The sequence below is a fragment of the Magnolia sinica genome, chromosome 16 (genome assembly GCF_029962835.1).
Source record: "Magnolia sinica isolate HGM2019 chromosome 16, MsV1, whole genome shotgun sequence".
NCBI classification, from domain to species: domain Eukaryota; kingdom Viridiplantae; phylum Streptophyta; class Magnoliopsida; order Magnoliales; family Magnoliaceae; genus Magnolia; species Magnolia sinica.
Window position 1 is genome coordinate 22767307 of NC_080588.1, and position 18654 is coordinate 22785960.

An 18654-nucleotide genomic window follows, 5' to 3' on the forward strand; every position below is an offset into this window, starting at 1 on the left:
TTCCGCATACAGGTACGCTTGCATAGAAGTCGTGCTTTATACAATTTTCCCATGAGCATTCGAAAAGATGTAAACTCCTCATTAAGGTTTTGAAGAGTTGCTAACGATTCTTCAACCATTTCCAAACTTCCCAATCCATTGTATATGCAGATGAACAATACACTGTTCACCATGCACAGGAGTGGTGTCCATAACCCGATCAAAACATATGCCACACCCTTCAATCTAGTTGAATCAAATGTGTCACCCACCAATCTGATCAGACAAATAATTTATGTTTCTTACAGCCTCTTTTATCACCTATAAATTGTGCGTTGCATCCTACATCCTCTGAGAGGAGAAGATAGTTGTGGAAAGCACATGAAAACTATCTGCCATATATCTTCACATGGCTTACCTTGTGGCTGGAAGGCAAATAACTGAAAGACCCAGTGAGATGTATAGCACAAATATCATCCCAAGCAGCAGCTGCTTCTACCACATTATCAACACACTTCTGATCTGTATTAAAAGTTCAGACACAACCTTGTGAATGCCCAAACTGTTGATTTGAGGTGTGATGATGGGGGTGGTTGCATCAGTCTACAGTAGTTTTTTTTTTTTTGGTAACAATTAATTTACTGTGATTGAGCATGTCTCTGCAGCTTCCTAACAGTCCATTTGGGTAGGGGATTCCACAAAATCAGGAACAAGCCTAAATGCCAATTTTGGCGGGCCCCATGCCCCCATGTCAGATTCATACAGAAGGAGAAATGCTTTTCCCCACTTGATCACAAATTCGATCTCTTTACGATTTTATTTTTTTAGTTTTTTATTTTTATTTTTATTTTGTAACAATTAATTTACTGTGATTGACCATTTCTCTGCAGTTTCCTAACTGTCCATTTGAGTAGGGGATTCTACCAAATCAGGAATAAACATAAATCCCAATTTTGGCGGGCCCCATGTCAGATTCGTACAGGAGGAGCAATGCTTTTCCCCACTTGATCACAAATTCAATCTCTTAAGTCATTTTAGAACTTCACATAATTGTTATTAAGTGGGGAAAATAGCCAATCTGCACATACCAATCAGAAATCAAGAAAATGGGTCCCACCAAGATCGCAAGTTCGCGAGAGAAGATTTAATCCCAATTTTGCAGGACCCTCTACCCAAACAAGTTCCAAGTTTATCATTCCCCAATAAATAAATAAATAAAACAAGTCCTCAGTTTTGTTGTTAAGATATCCAGTGCAATCTGACCAAAGAAGGTATCTCCGGTAAGAGAATTGTCTTACCATGAGAAATTACCACACCTTTCATCCTTGTTCTTTCTATATTAGACCATAATTGTGTTTGCCACAATTTGTTAATGGTGACAACTTATACACCTTACATGCAGGGTTACCTGTTAATCAAGAATGTCGAATCATAGGCTCCGTTATGGATAGAGCATCGCTTGAAACCAGACGAGATCTTTAACATCAACAATTCATTAGATGGCCACCAACTTGTAAGGGTTTGGATTGTGTCATCAGGGTGCTCCATCAGCAACAGGTCACCCAATATGTAGGTGGAGTAGACAACAGTAATAGATGACAACAAACATTCTTTTTCTTTTTCTTTTTCTTTTTTTCCCACATTGCCCACCGATAAGAGTTCACTTTCACCCTTCTTCGTTTACAAAACTACATGATTTGATTAGACCAAGCAAGGTCAAAATCTTAATGCGATGGTAATAACAAAATGGAACTCAACAAAGTCATGATCTAACCTGATCTCTTCATTCATTTTTCTTATTCAGAAGAAATACAATAGTCAGGCTTGACATAATGCAATAAAGCTGCTTCTAAATCCTAGCAAGGAAAATGCATACAAATAAAAAGTAACACACGAAGAGATAATGCGTACCACTTTTTAGGATTGCAGTAATAAAGAACAGATCCATCCAAAAGTAGCAGGTCAGTTTTCATCTCCATAGCTGAGAAGAAATCATTCAAGACTCATCTTCTCAGAGAATACAAAGTCATTGTATTATTAACTTGGAGGAAATTGGCTTCCCTTGATAGCTCGAAAACTACCCATCTTCAAAGAAACGAACTCTAACAGCAATATCAGTAAAGTAACATCGTATTTCATGTATTAATTCCACAGATTGTAACCGCATTCCATACATTGTAACAACTACGGCGGCATACTTAGGAATACAGGAGAGGAGCACATGAAAAATTGTTGTGTAATCTACAAGCTATTCAAGAATTCGTAATCGCTTCTTCTTTTCTAGATAAGGTTGGACACGTTGGTATTCTAAGATTGTCCATAACAAGTGTCGAAGAGAAATCTCTGGCCAAAGAGCACTGGGGAAAAGCAATTGGCAGCACGTAGTCTGCCAAAGAAGAAAATTACTTAGGCGGGTCTCACCAGAAGTCCTGACCAAGATGTCAGGATCCGGGCATTCGGCTGTATACATGTTCCTCTCCAAATCCACCACTGTTATTTCACTTTCTTCCAAACCATTTTTTCCAAAACACTCAATCATATCGTCATCATTGTCAGGACCATTTGGTTTCTCTTCCAGAATTCTGGCCCATTTTTTGTGGCATGATTCTTGAACTGCGTGAACTATTTCGTCAGTGCAAGTGTAGGCAACAAAGACTGAGAGCACTGCTCTGGTGTTGCCGGCAGTAACCACCATTGCCCTCTCAGCCGATCTCCTCACAGGCTCATTTAAGAGATTCAAATTCCCGAAGAAATTAATCTTGATTCCATACTTGTTTACAATGCTCTCTTCCTTGAGCAACTCTTCAATCTTTTCCTGCATTAGATCCATAATGCTCTGAACTTCATCAGGTCTTCGATTGAAGTTGTCGATGCTGAATGCATAGACTGTCACATACTTCACACCCAACTCATAGCAATGCCGGAGGATGGACATGAGAGCCAGAAACCCAACTCTATGACCCAAACCCCCTTCCAAATTTCGGCTGCGAGAAAATCTTCGGTTCCCATCCATGATAAAAGCAATGTGTTGGGGAATCGATCCAAAGGCCAGCACACGAAAAAGGCACCTTCGTAAGAAACCACAGATACTTTCATAGAGCATAGATATAGCACTCTTGCTGCTTCTGTTGTCCATATTGACCAACACCCTATGAAACAAGCAAAAGTCAGAAAATTTGTTTTTTGATAGGCTAAATTCAGCAAATTAATACTGAAAAGACCTAAAAATAGAAACCCAATTCATGAAAATTCCTAAACCCTGTCCAGACTGAACTGTAAACTTCATGAGAAGAGTAAAAACCCCTTTTGGTAACATATGAAACTCTAAATCATACAATGAGCATAGAACGGCTTGCGGCTAAAGGTATATTATCTCTTGGAATTAAATCAAACAGTGGGCATGCATATCCTAGTATGGAAAGACCTAAAAGTAGAAAACCCAATTCATAAAAAATCCTAAACCACTGTTTGAGCTGCAACTTCATGAGAAGAGTGAAAATACATCAGTAACTTGTGAAACTCTAAACGACACGATGAGCATAGAATGGTTTGCAGATAAGGGCATATTATCTCTTGGAATTAAATCGAACAGTGGGTATGCATCTCTTATAATGGTTCTAAAAATTATTCTAGGTGCATCAGTTTCAGCCTGAGACGAAATGAGTCACCAGGGGCCGAGAGTGGTTCCCTGAAATCCATTTTTGAAAGGCAGACGACTCCATTTGCAACTAACCCAGCATAACTCGCTTAGGTATACAGGAGCATGCCTGCCGCTAACTGAGAGCGGTGTAGGATGAATGCACGTGAGATCCAACCCGTCCAGCAGCGCACTGCTTGATGCCGCCTGAAACCAAAAAATCAGGACAACCCAAATCGCAGGTGGGCCACAACATCAGGAAAGGAAGGATGGAGACGCCAGCCATTTGTTGTGTGGGACCCACTGTAGCATCTATATTCCATCCAATCCATTCAACTGACGCCCCAATACTAAGATGAAGAGCTGCCCCAGAAATCACACTATTACAGGTGGTGCAAACCACGTGAATTTGAAGGTTTTAAGCATGATTTTTGTGCTCTTCCTTACTGTGCCGCCCAGCTGAGCTTTGGGTCGGGCTGAATTTTGAAATAAAGGCCAAATACGAGGCGGCGCACCTGATGAACGACTTGGATCTTGTAACCACGCGAGTCCTCTTCCGATCTGGCTAGGGGTATTTGCTGCTTTTCTCTCAAGCAATAATATCTCTCAAGCAATAAGGGCCTGTTTGTTACAGTTGGTGTTTGGGGGAGGAAAGTCACAGGTAACTTTCTCTCAACTTGTGACTTTCTTACAGGAGAGAAGCGAAAATCTTACAGGCGCTTGAGTCGTTTTTCAAATTACCTGTATCTTTGATATAAGTAACCGTTGAAAATTTTGAAATGAAAATCATTGGAAGAATCGCACCTACATTTCCCTCTCTCAACCTCCGTTTCCCTCTCTCAAGTCTCCTTCTCCCTCTTTTAGTCTACTTCTCCCTTTCCCATCGAGCTTCCACATGGTAGAAAACCCCTTTCTCTTTTTCTATTGCGTTTTCCTTTCTTTCCTTTTTTTTTTCCTTCTGTGTTGACGGATGCAGCTTGGTGAGGTGCCATGGATAATGCAGATGATCTGTGGGGCCCACCATATTGTATTTGTTTTATCCATGCCGTCCCTCCATTCTTTTGGATCGTTTTAGGGCTTGATTCCAAGAACGAGGGATATCTAAATCTTAGGTGGACCACACTATAGAAAATAATAATAATTGAAAGTCCCCCATTAAAAAACTAATAGGGCCCACTGTAATGTTTGTTTCACATCCAAGCTGTTGATTAGGTCATAAAGACCTGGATGAAGGGAACAAAACAAATATCAGTTTGATCGAAAACATTGGTGGCCCACTAAAAGTTTTTAATGGTGGGTGTTCAATCAACATTGTTTCTAGTGATGTGGTCCACCCGAAATTTTGATGTACCTTGTTTTTGGGCTGATGATTTAAAATTATCTAGAATAATCGATAGATGGTGTGGCTGAAATAAATACATCATAGTGGGCCCACATAACACGTCACATAACCTTCGTGGCTTACTTAAAACCTTAGAAGGCCAAAACAATTATTATCGAGGGCTCCTGAACTTGTATTTTGATCCATTTTATAGTGATAACATCATTTAAAGATCTTGGATTCAATTTCTTGAGTTGATTTGTTATCTTCTTTTGTTTCAATCACATGTTAGACTTCTGTTGTTTTTTTGTTTCTTTGGTATTGCTGTCGATCCAAAGATCTGGGTTTCTTGACATTGTTGTAATAAATTTCTTTTTCATGTTTTTTTAATTTTTTTAAATGAGGATCTATTTTTCACTTTCCATTTGTGGGTTTTGATGATTTAAGATTGATGTTCTTGTTTCTTTTCATTTCTTGGGTAAGGAATGATAGAATCTCTTGATCTGGTGGTGATCAGTCAGTTGATCTAATGGAAGAATGTCCAAAGATCTGTTTCATTGGAAGATCTTGACCATTTGATCTTTGGCCTTAATCAATTAAATGAGGATTGCTGCCTTTTGTTTTGTGTTAATCATCAATTTGTGGGCAGCTGGTCTAAAGGTCAAGATTTTCCAATTTGGAAAATATTAGGTTATCCAGTGTGTGCCCATCAAATCAACGGTCTGGATCTTCCACTTACTGTCTGACAATCTAGTTAGGGTTATAGCAACACTTTCATTTCTTAATGTTCATGTAACAGAAGATGTACTCAATGGAATTCACCCTTTTAGATGGGATTGACATTTGGATATTTTAGCAATGAGGAACAAATACTTACAACCAGTTGTAGGTGAGCTTAAGTTACAACCCATTTCACACATGCCAATGGATTTCACCCTTTTGATTGCTCGAAAATGCTTCTTCATATGTTTATAGACCATTAAACTGTTTCTAACATAGTAGCCCACTGGAAGAATGGAACAGCCTGATTTTGGGGCCAGATCATCTGCATGGTTAGATCCATGGACGGCTTGGATCTTGCTCCAACTTTATACAACCACCCTTTGAAATTCACAAAAGAATCCTCCGACCAAAAGGTCAAGATTATCACAACCATATGATTTTTTTACGAACAACCTGTCCATGTAAGAACACCCTAATGATTGGCATGTTGGGAAGCGCGGAAGGTGAGCCCTCAAGATCTGACGGTCTACACGAAGTTTGGAACCTTCACAAAGCAGAAGAACGGTGCTTCAACGGCCCGCCTATCTACTACTGGAGCAGATGGAACTATTCACACCTCTGATCTTACGGTATATAGTGGCCCCGGATTGCAATCTATGGATCAGATCATCCCAAGGACAAGCTAAAATGGATAGTCTATAACGCATACAATATCTCTCTTTATACTATTGGTTTATCGTATGACTCAATTGCTTTATACGAGAGAAACGCATTCCTTTTTATAACAGAGGAAGGAGAGTTTGGGTGGGATTGGGATAATGCCAAATAATCCGATCAAATTTCTATCTTCAATTAAAAATCAAATTCATATTTGAATTTGAAATTTAATTCAAAGGAAGAGACCGGAGAAAACATGGGACGTACCCACTAGTGATTGCTCACAAGTGGGCCCCACTAGCCTACGTCCAACATCTCCCACTCAATCACATTGTGGGATAGGCACATAGATTTGTTCATCTAACTTGCCTAATAACAATCAAAGAATCAAATATCGCGAACAAAAGAATCAGAGGTGTGGGACCAGCTGGATCACCATAATCTTCTCACAGGTGCTTAAGTACTAAGTGACCACCTGACTAGTACTCAATAACCCAAGCTTTGCAATGCCTGTCCTAGTCCGCATGACCACACCGGATGGAGTTAACTCCCGATCTGGAGTACTCGGCCAACATACCCACTTATCCAACTTATCGAGTTATTCTGAAAACTTGATTTTTCACAAACTTCGACCAAAACCAATTCAAAGCAATACTTATATTTATGTGCTTTTTAAGAAAAATATTGTTTGTAAAAGTCTAATAAAAAAATAACTCGATACTGCCGCCGGATTAGTCTTCAAGTGCGTATTTATAGTTCTAGAAACTTGGTGAAGCTGTCACAGGATCTTCCCCACGCAGATATGTAATTTGGAATTAATCAAGCTGCTTTCCTAGCGTAACTAAGTCTATCCAATCAAGGACCTTTCGTCATAGTACACTAAAGTAGCAACACTCAATCTCATCCTCATATACACAAGAGGAGGGTAACTAAGGACACAAAGAGTCACCTACGGGATTGGTTACTCGCACGTTGCAGTGATTAGATCGAATCAAAGCAATCTGTAGGTAAAAGGTTTCAGCACGTGGCTACAATCCACGTCGTAAAGTAGACAATACTAGGTGAATGTCGGGTCTACAATACACAGGTCATTCCACATGAGGTACAACTCATCTCATAACATCATAACTTGGCTTTAATTTCAGGCCATAACATTGATCGCATGTAACAGAATGGTGCGATTATGTTATTCGACTGTATCAGTCTTATCTACAATCTTTATAAGATTGTAGGCGGATACGACTCACTCATATCCTCATCCTCTATTATTCACAATAAAGGGAAGTTCATACCTCAATGTATAAACATAGCCTCAAATGTACCTCTCTTGTACATTCAAGGTTGGTCAATCCGTGCGAGTGGGTGACCGGCCTGCCGACAAAAAATAAAAATCTTACATGATCTCAAGGTAAATGCTGATGATCTACTTACCTAGTTTATATTAGTGTTCAATACTGAATAAAAAGAATATATTATTTATGAAAGATCGAATGTCTTACAAAACAAGTACATCATTCAAACTTTCCTCAATCCCATCTGCCTGACGTGAACCTGAAATAGATCTCTAGCTACAGGTTTCGTCATGGGATCAACCATCATCTCCTTAGTAAGAATGTAGCTAAGGGCGACCTTTTTATCTCTCACTTGATCACGGACGTAATGATACTTGATTTCAATGTGCTTAGATTTCTGGTAGTGTTTAGGGTCCTTTGCCAAGTCAATGACAGAAGTATTGTCTATCTTCAGCGATATAAGCTGACGAACACTCGGTACAATACCCAAACTCAATAGAAATCTGCGAACCCATATACACTCCTGAACTGCAGCACAACATGTAATGTACTCGACCTCCATAGATGAAAGAGCTGTGGATGTTTGTTTCTTACTCGACTATGAGATAGCTCCTCCTCCGAGTAAGAATATATACCCTGAAGTAGACTTTCCCTTGTCGGCGTCATTTCTCTAAGCAGCATCTGAATATCCTTTGAGCTCGAGGTTTGTGCCTTCATAACACAATATTAGGTCTTTTGTTCATCTGAGATAGCGGAATATACGTTTGATGGCTTGCTAATGAGATTGTCTCGGGTTACTCTGATAACGGCTGACTATGCCAACTGCATAGCTAATATCCGGTCTGGAGCAAAGCATAGCATACATTAAGCTCCCTACTGCACTTGCATAAGGTACTGAGAACATAGTCAATTTCTCGGCTTCAGTCTGGGGACACGATTTCCTGTCTAGCTTGGTAGCTTTATCCATAGGAGTTTCAACAGCTTTTGAATTTTTCATCCTGAACCGCTCAAAGATCTTTTGTATATAGGTTGCTTGAGACAAGCCTAAAAATTTCTTAGGGCGATCCCTGATGATTTTTACCCCAAGAATAAAGTTGGCTTCACTGAGGTCTTTCATCTCAAAGTTCGAGAATAGCTAATCTTTAGTCAATATCAACAATTACATGTCATTACCAGCTAACAGGATATCGTCTATATATAGAGATAATATCAGAAAAGATCTTCCAGACCGTTTCATGTATACATAATGATCTTCTTCACTTATTGTGAATCCAAAAGTGGTGATGGCCAAGTGGAACCTCATGTACCACTGTCTTGAAGATTACTTCAGCCTATAGATAGATTTCAACAACTTGCAGACTTTCTTTAGATGCTTTTTGTCTACATAACCCATGGGTTGTTGCATGTATATCTTTTCATCCAAGTCACCATTTAAGCATGTGGTCTTTACATCTATCTGATATAACTCTAAGTTTAAACTTGTGACAATGGACAAGATCATGCGGATTGAGGAAAACTTTGCAACAGGTGAAAAGGTCTCCTCGTAATCAATGCCTTCTTATTATGTAAAACCTTTAGCAACTAATCGTGCTTTATACTTGTCCACTATACCATCTGTCTTTCTTTTGATCTTAAGTACCCATTTATTACCTATCGCTTTGCGATTGGAAGACAGATCAACAAGTTCTCAGACTTTATTCTTCTCTATAGAAGCAATCTCTTCATCCATAGCATTCACCCAATCGGCCGAGTTAGAGGATAATAATGCATCCTGATACGAATCAGATTCATCATCATCAACTGTAACGCAAGAGAATGTTTGCCCTTCAATATAGAAGTATCTTTGGGGAATCAATCCTCTTTCGCTTCGATGTAACTCAGGAGCCTACTCAGATATCCTCCCACTGTCTTGACAAATTATAGGAGGATCATCATCTTGACAAGCAGAACTCCCACTCTCCTGAGATACATCGGGTATTTCAAAAAGTTCTATTGGAGCATTTTGCTTTATTTGGCTTGGATATCTATCTTCAACGAAGGTTACGTCCCTGGATTCTATCTCAATCCATCGTCCATGGTCCTCATAAACTAGAACGTATTCCTTTGAATGCACAAGGTATCTTATGAACATGCATTCAATGGTTTTACTATCAAGTTTACCTTTATGTGGAGTAGGTAGCAAAACATATTCCAAAGATCCCCAAGGGCGTAGGTTGACTAGAGAAGGAATCCTCCCAGACCACATCTCATATGGAGTCTTAGGAATAGATTTGGATGAGACTCTATTAAGGACGTAGACGGCTGTTAACAATGCGTCTCCCCAGAATGTGTAGAGAGATTGGCTTGTGCCATCATCGATCTAACCACGTCCAAAAGTGTCCTATTCCTTCTCTCTGTAATACCATTTTGTTGTGGAGTGTAAGCCATTGTGTACTGCCGAACTATTCCAACATTTTCACAATATGACTTAAACGTTTCAGATGTATACTCGCCACCTTTATCAGATCGAAGGATTTTAATCTTTTTCTCAAGTTGATTTTTCACTTCAACTTTATATTTAAGAAAATAATTAAAAGCTTCAGATTTGTGTGAGATGAGATACACATATCCATAGCGCGAGTAATCGTCAATGAATGTGACAAAATATTGACATCCATTTCTAGCATGTACATTAAAGGGTCCACAGATATCTAAATAGATTATCTCTAATATGCCCTTGGACCTAGCCGCTTTGGGAAATGGTTTCTTCGAAGTTTTTCCGGACATACAATGTTCACAAAATGGCAAATCAACTTTGGATAAGGAGTCTAACAGACCAGATCGTACTAGTCTTGTTAGATGATCCTTTCCGATGTGACCTAACCTCGTGTGCCATTTTTGAGATTCAAATACTACATTTTTATTTAACATAGCAGATAAAGCAAGAGGGGCATTATCACAATCCACGTCTAGAATAAATAAATCTGAAATTAAATTTTTTCATGCAAAGATGAGGTTATTCATTCTCAAAGAAACTCTTGTCCAAGAAAATCAAATATTAAAACCATCAAATAATAACCCAGAAACAGAAATTAAATTCCGACGCATCCCCGGTGCAAAAAAAGTATCACGGAAGATTATTGTTTACCCTATGCGTGTACGGAGATGGAGAACGTCAATCCCTAGTACGTCTTCAATAACGTTATTGCCCATGTACAGTTTGTAACTTCCTTTGGCTACAGGCCGAAATTCCTCGAGTCCTCGATGACTCTGTGTCACGTGCTTTATTGCGCCTGAATCCAAAATCCACTCGTTAGATATGGTATCAACGGAAAGGATTTCAGAACAAACGCCTACATACAAAGTATTTTGTGACTGAGAAATTACCGTCTTTTTGTGGGCACACTGTCGAGCATAATGGCTGAAATTTTCACAAACAAAATAGACTATATTTGTCTTTTTCTGCTTCTTCTTTCCATTCCCCTTCTTGAGATTTGGAGGAGGTGTTGTGGTCTTCTGTTCTTGATTATTTTTCTTCACCTTCTTACGAGCTTTGGACCGTTTATTGTTAGCTTTCCGCTTATGGGTCTCTGCTATAAAAACCTTAACCGAACTTGGCTGAATTGCATTCATTTCAACCTCACGTACCAAGTGGCCATAAAAGTCTCTGAACGTAGTGATAGAATCAGTATGGTTTAGAATTCTTTTGATTTGGGCTCAAGATTCAGGCAAGGAACGGTGTATGGTTATAATCTTCTGATTTTCAGTCAATTTACACCCAACATTCCTAAGGGCACCTATCATTTGCTCCATCTTACAAATATGATTTTTGATGGAGCAGCCGACAAGTATCCTGTACTCCTGGAATTCTAATTCCATTGCCCTAACTCTCGCATTTGACTTCTGCGCGTAGGCATCTGTCAGTGCTTCTCAGATTCCCTTAGCGGTTTCATGCACTTCATACGTAGGTATAAGTTCTTTGTGCATAGTGCAAAGAAGGACATTACGGGTTGAACGATTTTATTTTCGCCACTTGTTATAGAGAGTTATCGCAACCCTATGTTCTTGTAAATTTCAGTTTTCAGCCAAGATGGGTTCCTCTTGAACACATCAAGTGTGTGAGATATGTTGTCCTCATCCAGAAGGCATCGCACCGCGCGGGACCAGTCTTCGTAGTTGTTGCCGTCGAAATGTTGTCCTTTCAGTTGTTCAGCGATTAACGCTTTGGTGGCTATCTCTACATTGCATGATTATCACTACTTAGCTATGATCTAAGGTATTGACACTAATCATCATCATTTCTACGTGTTATACAAAGTTTCAAAGTATAAAAGTAGTAAACGTATCTTAATGAGATCTGAAAGTCCACATACCCTAATGGACGGTGTAGAACAATCAAGTTCTCCTTTTAAGATGAGATTTAATGCTTTTATAAGAATAAATTTATATAACGTGTAACCTACTATTACTTAGTTGGATGCATCATTTGGTGGAGGAGAATAAACTCCCACTCAGGTTATACACAACCTATTTTTATATGTATAGGGAGTATCTAAGCACTAAGTTTTTCTATATTTTTCAATGAAAAATAAGGGGGCTTAGATCTAAGTACATTAAGCCTAATTATATCACATATATAAACATCATCAGAAAGAAAGAAAAATAAAGTGTTAAGATATCAGGAGAGTTCTATCTTCACTTGTGATCATGACCATTAGTGATGGATCCGATCATTACCGATAATGATCATTGTTGATGATGGATCCTTTCATCAACATTGATCAACATAGTTGATGATCGTTTCGATCACTAATGAGCTTTAGATCAACAGTGAAGAAAATATAATAAAGGAAACAACATACTTGATATGTGTCCATCAACTCATAAAAAATATATATGATCAAATTCAAAACTCAAGATAACACATTCAGGTTGCAACATATTTGAATGTGGGCCACACTATTATTTTGTAGATTAAACATGAATTTATCATATATGTGCACTCGTTTTTCAACAGATCTACACATGTGGAATTGGCAAAACTAAAACATAGTTACTGCACCTGTACATCAGCGTACATCCGCCAACACATATACACTAGCTCATTGACCAAGTGTTTATTGTACTTCTCCAGTATAAATCCAAGCTCATTAGATGGATGGACGATTTGGATTCAACACATATATAGTAAAGAGATCGGTGTTATACACGGATCAGATCCACATGTGCGGCTGATGTATATTACCACATGTGTTATAGTACAATACGGCTTGCCAATGAGTGGTACCCACATGTGCGGCTGATATGTTAGACAGAACAATATGTGTTTAACCAACATGTGCGGCTGATGTTTCATAATTCAGCGAACGTGTCATAGTGCAATACGTTGATAACATTATTTGCTAAGATGTACATCAGCCAACGTTGCACGTGTACAGTAGCCAACATGTGAGATGTACATCAGCCAACGTGTCATAGTGCAACACGTTGCTAACATGATTTGTTGAGATTTACATCAGCCAACGTGGCATGTGTAAGCCAACATGTGAGATGTACATCAGCCAACGTGTCATAGTGCAATACGTTGGATATATGATTTAATGAGATATACACGTGAGATGTAATGTACACGTGAGATTTCTGAGGACCAGGAGATGTAAAGTAGCCAATGTTGCACGTGTACAGCATATGTGTTGCACACCAGCTACATATGTGTAAAACACACCAGCTAATCACATGTGTTTCAGTTAGATTTTTAGCGGACGTATTACTGTAAACAATCTATATGTGCAACATGCTAACATGTTATAGTACATCATGTAAACGTGTTACTGTTAAACTACATGTGTAAACAACATGCTAGCGTGTTATGATCCATCATATAACAATGTGCTGACATGTGTACATAACAACATGTTGACATGTGTTCAGAAACCGTGTGTATAAAACAACATATGTACAAAACAACACGTGTACAAATACAAGGGTCTGTTTTGTACACACGTGTAAACATGGGTCTGATGTGTATACTTGCACATCATTCAAGTATGGTGAAATACGTCACCAACAACTTAAGTACACGTGGTGTAGTTCAATACAACAACAATTGCTGTATATTAGGTGATATGTACACGTATGTACTTCAATACAACAACTTATGTAAAGTACCAGCCATGCTGTCCATCCGTTTCGACGGCTTATTTTAAGGCATGCTTCAAAAAAAAAAATCATATCCAAAGATAAAGTGCTAGTAGATTATTTTTAGTTCATGCATTAATGGCTAAGAAACTGTCCATTCTGAAAATCAATTGGGCCACATGTGAACCTTATTTATTTAACCGTTGGTTAAAATTTTGGTATACATGAGGGGTCCACTCCATTGATATGGGGAACTAGAGGAAGATTTTAATCATTCATATGAAAATCTACCGTTGATATAATATGCTATGGCCATAAATCAAGCATGACAGCTAAAAAAGTGATTTAGATTTCATATACATCACGTGCACCATTTTAATCTGAATTCTATTTTTCTTTTTAAGCCTAAAAACAAGCACGCTGAATGGATGGACGTTAATACAGAAGCAATATTTCTGACGTACAGCAGCTATATTTTTGACGTACAGCCTAAAATCAAACATGGATTCCAATCCAAAAAGAAAGGATGGGCCACTTACCTTTTTAGATGAATATAATCGGAGATCCGCCGTTGATTTCTTTGATACCACTGTTGGTTAGCGAGGAAGGTGAGCCCTCAAGATTTGACGGTCTACACGAAGTTTGGAACCTTCACAAAGCAGAAGAACGGTGCTTCAACGGCCCGCCTATCTACTACTGGAGCAGATGGAACTATTCACACCTCTGATCCTACGGTATATAGTGGCCCTGGATTGCGATCTATGGATCAGATCGTCCCAAGGACAAGCTAAAATGGACAGTTTATAGCGCACACAATATCTCTCTGTATACTTTCGGTTTATCATATGACTCAATTGCTTTACACGAGAGAAGCACATTCCTTTTTATAACAGAGGAAGGAGAGTTTGGGTGGGATTGAGATAATACCAAATAATCCGATCAAATCCCTATCTTCAATTAAAAATCAAATTCATATTTGAATTTGAAATTTAATTCAAAGGAAGAGACCGGAGAAAACATGAGATGTGCCCACTAGTGATTGTTAACAAGTGGGCCCCACTGGCTTACGTCCAACATGGTATTATAGCATATTTAAGCACAAGTCTATGACAACTGGCCTTGCATATCGCACATTAGTGCAAGTACCTTAATTTCTGACCTTCATGTGCCTTTTATGTGGGCCACATTATTAGCATTTTGAAAACATGGGCTCACTTATATGGCCAACCTGTTGATTAGTTTAGCCTAAGCATCAGCCAAACTATTCATTTACATAGGCATAATAAAATGAAATAATTTTATCTCATCTTTTTTATGTATCAATTTGATTTTTTAACGATTCTCTATTTCAACTCTATTTAGTATGAATATCCAACTTATTACCTATAAGAAAATTATAGGTTATCCAAACATAAAAACAAAGTTACCTTTAACTAAGTTACAACTTATATCCAAATAGAAACACCTTACATGTAACGTTTTTAACAAAAGTTACAGGCAAACAGGCCTTAAGATTTTCTTTCTTTCTTCCTTTAAATAAATAAATTACAAAAAAGTAAAATAAAATAAAATAAAAGAAGAAGGAAGGAAAGGTGAAGGAAGTTCCCCAGAATCGGATTCACCTCCAACGGTCAAAAAACTCAAGATGAAGACAGAGTCGAAAACCTCATGAAAACCGGACCGGTTTTTACCCACCGCAGACTAAAATGGGCCGGCTCTTTATGAAACCGGGAATGGACCGCCTGGATCCGACGGATTTTCCGGTCCAGAAAACCAAAACGTCAGACCCGGTCGGGTTCGAGTGACCCGACCTAGTCATGAGAAGACAAACATAGGTACGTGAGAAGACAACATAAGACCATTCGTGTGCAGATCTACACAAGTGAAAAACAAACATAGACGTACCTGGACTCCTTCCTCTACTCCTCTCTCTATCTCTCAAAAGGTACTTGAAACTGAGATCCAATGCATCTATTGGGTGGGGCCCACTTTGTATGCGTCCTTGCCCAAAAATCAACTTGATCTTTTTTTTTTTTTGTTTTTTTTATAAGGGTTGGCTTGTTAGTACACACCCATGTCAGTACGCACACTCCATGTTAGCCACCCCCACTAGGGATCAATACCAAGACCTAAGTGTTGAAACGAGGCATCTCCACTCAGTCTGCCAGTTGAGCTTTGGATCTGGGTGTAAAAATCAACCTGATCTGATCATCAAAACAGGCTATCATGTTAGTACCGAAATCCTGGCCGTTAATGTTGATTCTTAGACTCTTAAATCTACTGATTAGAGAGCAGGCCTTACTTTCGTTGGTGGTGCTGCCTACCTAAATCAATGGCTCAGATCTCGCATGAGTGTGATGCTACGTATTTAGGCAAGAGCTGGACCCAAACCACCGTAAGCATATGTTGGTACGTGGCAAACATGCATCCCACGTGGTGTGGACCGGTCGTGAGATCCGTCTTCGTATTTACAGAATTTTCGGACGCGGATTTACCGCTGAAGCCTTTCGCAGAAAGTTCCAGCGCTGGCAACGGCCCACCGTGATGTTCGTAATAAATCCACCCCGTCCATCCATTTTTTGAGATCATTTTAGGGCATGAGACCAAAAGTGAACGGGATTCAAGACTCAAGTGGGCCGCAGTAAGGGAAAAAAGGTGGGTAGGGAAATCTCTACCGTTGAAAATTACCTGGGGTCTAAAGTGATGTTTACATGCCATCTATACCGTTCGTAACGTCATTCCTACTAAGATGAACTAAAAACACAGATATTAGCCTGATTCAAAACTTACTTCTGTGGTCCCGTGAATATTTCGACCGTGGACGTTAAATTCTCACGTTTTAGGCCTCACTTGAGTCTTGAATCCGGCTTATTTTTAGCCTAATGTCCTAAAATGAGTTTAAAAAATGGATGAACGGGTGGATTGATCACGAACATCAGGTTAGGCCCCACATAAGTTGCGCTTGAAATCCGCGTCTAGAATTTTCAACAGTACGCAGACGGAAGGTATGTTGATTGACTAACGCGGACTGGCTTGCCTGCAACAGGAAGCTTGGTGGGGCCGCCGTGATAGCTGTGAGAAATCCAGTCGGTTCATCTGTTTTTCTGGATCATTTTAAGACATAAGCTCAAAAAATAAGACAAATTCAAAGCTCAAGTGGGCCGCTTGACAGGAAAAAGTAGGTAAATAATGCCAGTCATTGAAATCTTCTTGAGTCTAGTGTGATTGATCGTATACCATTAAAAACCTCCTACGGCCAGTAATGTTTATTTGACATCCAACCTGTAGATTAGGTCATACATACCTGGATGAATGAAGGCAAAAATCAAATATCATCTTAATCCATAACTTTGGTAGCCCAAGAAGTTTTTAACGGTAAGAGTTCAATCAATATTGTGTGGCCCACTTGAGACTTGATCTACCTCATTTTTAAATTCGTCTAATAAAAGTATCTGAAAAAATGGATGGACGGCATGGATGAGACACATACATGATACTGGGTCTACATAGCACCGGAGGGGAGTAGCCAATCCGTTCCGATGTTCCTCTCAAAGTAATCATACCACCCAATCATCAGGTGGGCCATATCATATAAAAAAAACACATGCCCCCCACGTTCTGAGAGACCGTATAAAACGCGAATTTTCAACCGTACACGTAGCCCACCTCATAATTCCGTTTGGATTAGTTGGACGTACGCAAACCACGTGGCCCCACAATACTCAACCACAGCACTTCAAAATAAAATTAAAAATTAAAATTAAAAATTAAAAATTAAAATGACCATAGATCAAGCCGGGGCTGCATTTTCAACATAGGCCGGAGTCCAGCCCAAGACCGAGTGCTTCTCAGTCAGAGAGAGAGAGAGAGAGAGAGAGAGGCGGACCTGTTTGAGGCTCCCTGCTTGTCTGTTTGGCGAAAATCCGGTGGTTTGACCGGAGGCGATGATCGAAGAAAGGTAGGAAGAAATCAGAGGTTGAGAGATGAGATACAAAGGGATGAAGGTTTGGGAGAATAGAAGATGAGAAAGAGATAGATGGAGCAGTAGGTCATCGAGAGCTTGGAAGATGAAAGAAAGAGAGTCAGGGGGCGTGGGTTAAAAGGTTGGAAGATAGGGGCGTGGAATGGAAGGTTGGAAGATGAGTGGCGTAGTTATAAATAAAGGAGTTTCAGGCTCGGATGGGACCCACATAACATTTATTTAAAATCTACCCCGTCCACCCAATGCATCACCCCATTTTAGGTCTACTATCTAAAAATTAGCCCCATTCTTGATTTGTATGGACAGTATGATTAAAAAAAATAAAACACTTACCTTCCAAACTATTTTTCTTGGTATGGCACACCTAAATTACCGTGTGGCCTTGATATTTTGATCCCATGCCTAAAGTTTGACATATCATTTAATGGTTGAAATGGATTTTATATAATAATCTCAGAAGGTCTTGTAAAAATTAAAAGTAGATGTATCCCAATTGGGTTTTTTTTTTTTTTTTTGTGTGGCCACGTGAATCAAAAGGCAGGGTTTAAAGTGGGATTACAAATCCAATAATTGGAGGGGATTTCACATATACGATACAAGCCCAAAGTCAAGGGTGGAATACAATAAATTTTCATTTCTCAAAATAGTTGGGCATAATTGCACTCTAGGTCTGGGCGAGAAAATAGGCTAAGCACATGATTCATGTGGGTTGCTGATTGCTTGCCTCCATGTGCGGAGGTTCGTAAGTAATATCCCATAAATATAAGGTCGATTCCACATGGAGATGAATTGCGAGAAAGAGAAAATCAAATACAAAACAAACTAAGTAATAAAAATTAAGCTGATGATTTCATTTTGAGAGTTTTAAATGGATGTAATTCAACTGAATTAAAACAACACACAAGCTTTAAAGTTTCACACATAGGTTAATGTTCCAAAATCATGA

The 18654-nt window shown here is 39.1% G+C and overlaps 1 protein-coding gene across 6 annotated transcripts; it reads right to left on the reverse strand.

The window, feature by feature from the left end:
* Positions 1–1744: 1744 nt before the first annotated feature.
* Positions 1745–17837, reverse strand: LOC131229322 (dehydrodolichyl diphosphate synthase CPT3-like). Of its 6 annotated transcripts, none has more exons than XM_058225250.1 (3): positions 17613–17837; positions 15632–15749; positions 1745–3128 (listed from the first exon to the last, which is right to left on the reverse strand). In XM_058225250.1, the coding sequence occupies exon 3, from the start codon at positions 3113–3115 to the stop codon at positions 2228–2230; it is 888 nt and encodes a 295-aa protein (XP_058081233.1). In that variant the 5' UTR covers positions 3116–3128; positions 15632–15749; positions 17613–17837; the 3' UTR covers positions 1745–2227. The 6 variants fall into 6 exon arrangements, with proteins under 6 accessions (XP_058081233.1, XP_058081234.1, XP_058081232.1 ...); XM_058225251.1 differs by lacking the exon at positions 17613–17837 and adding an exon at positions 16051–16176; XM_058225249.1 differs by lacking the exon at positions 15632–15749 and having other exon boundaries at positions 17613–17836.
* Between the last annotated feature and the right edge of the window lie 817 nt (positions 17838–18654).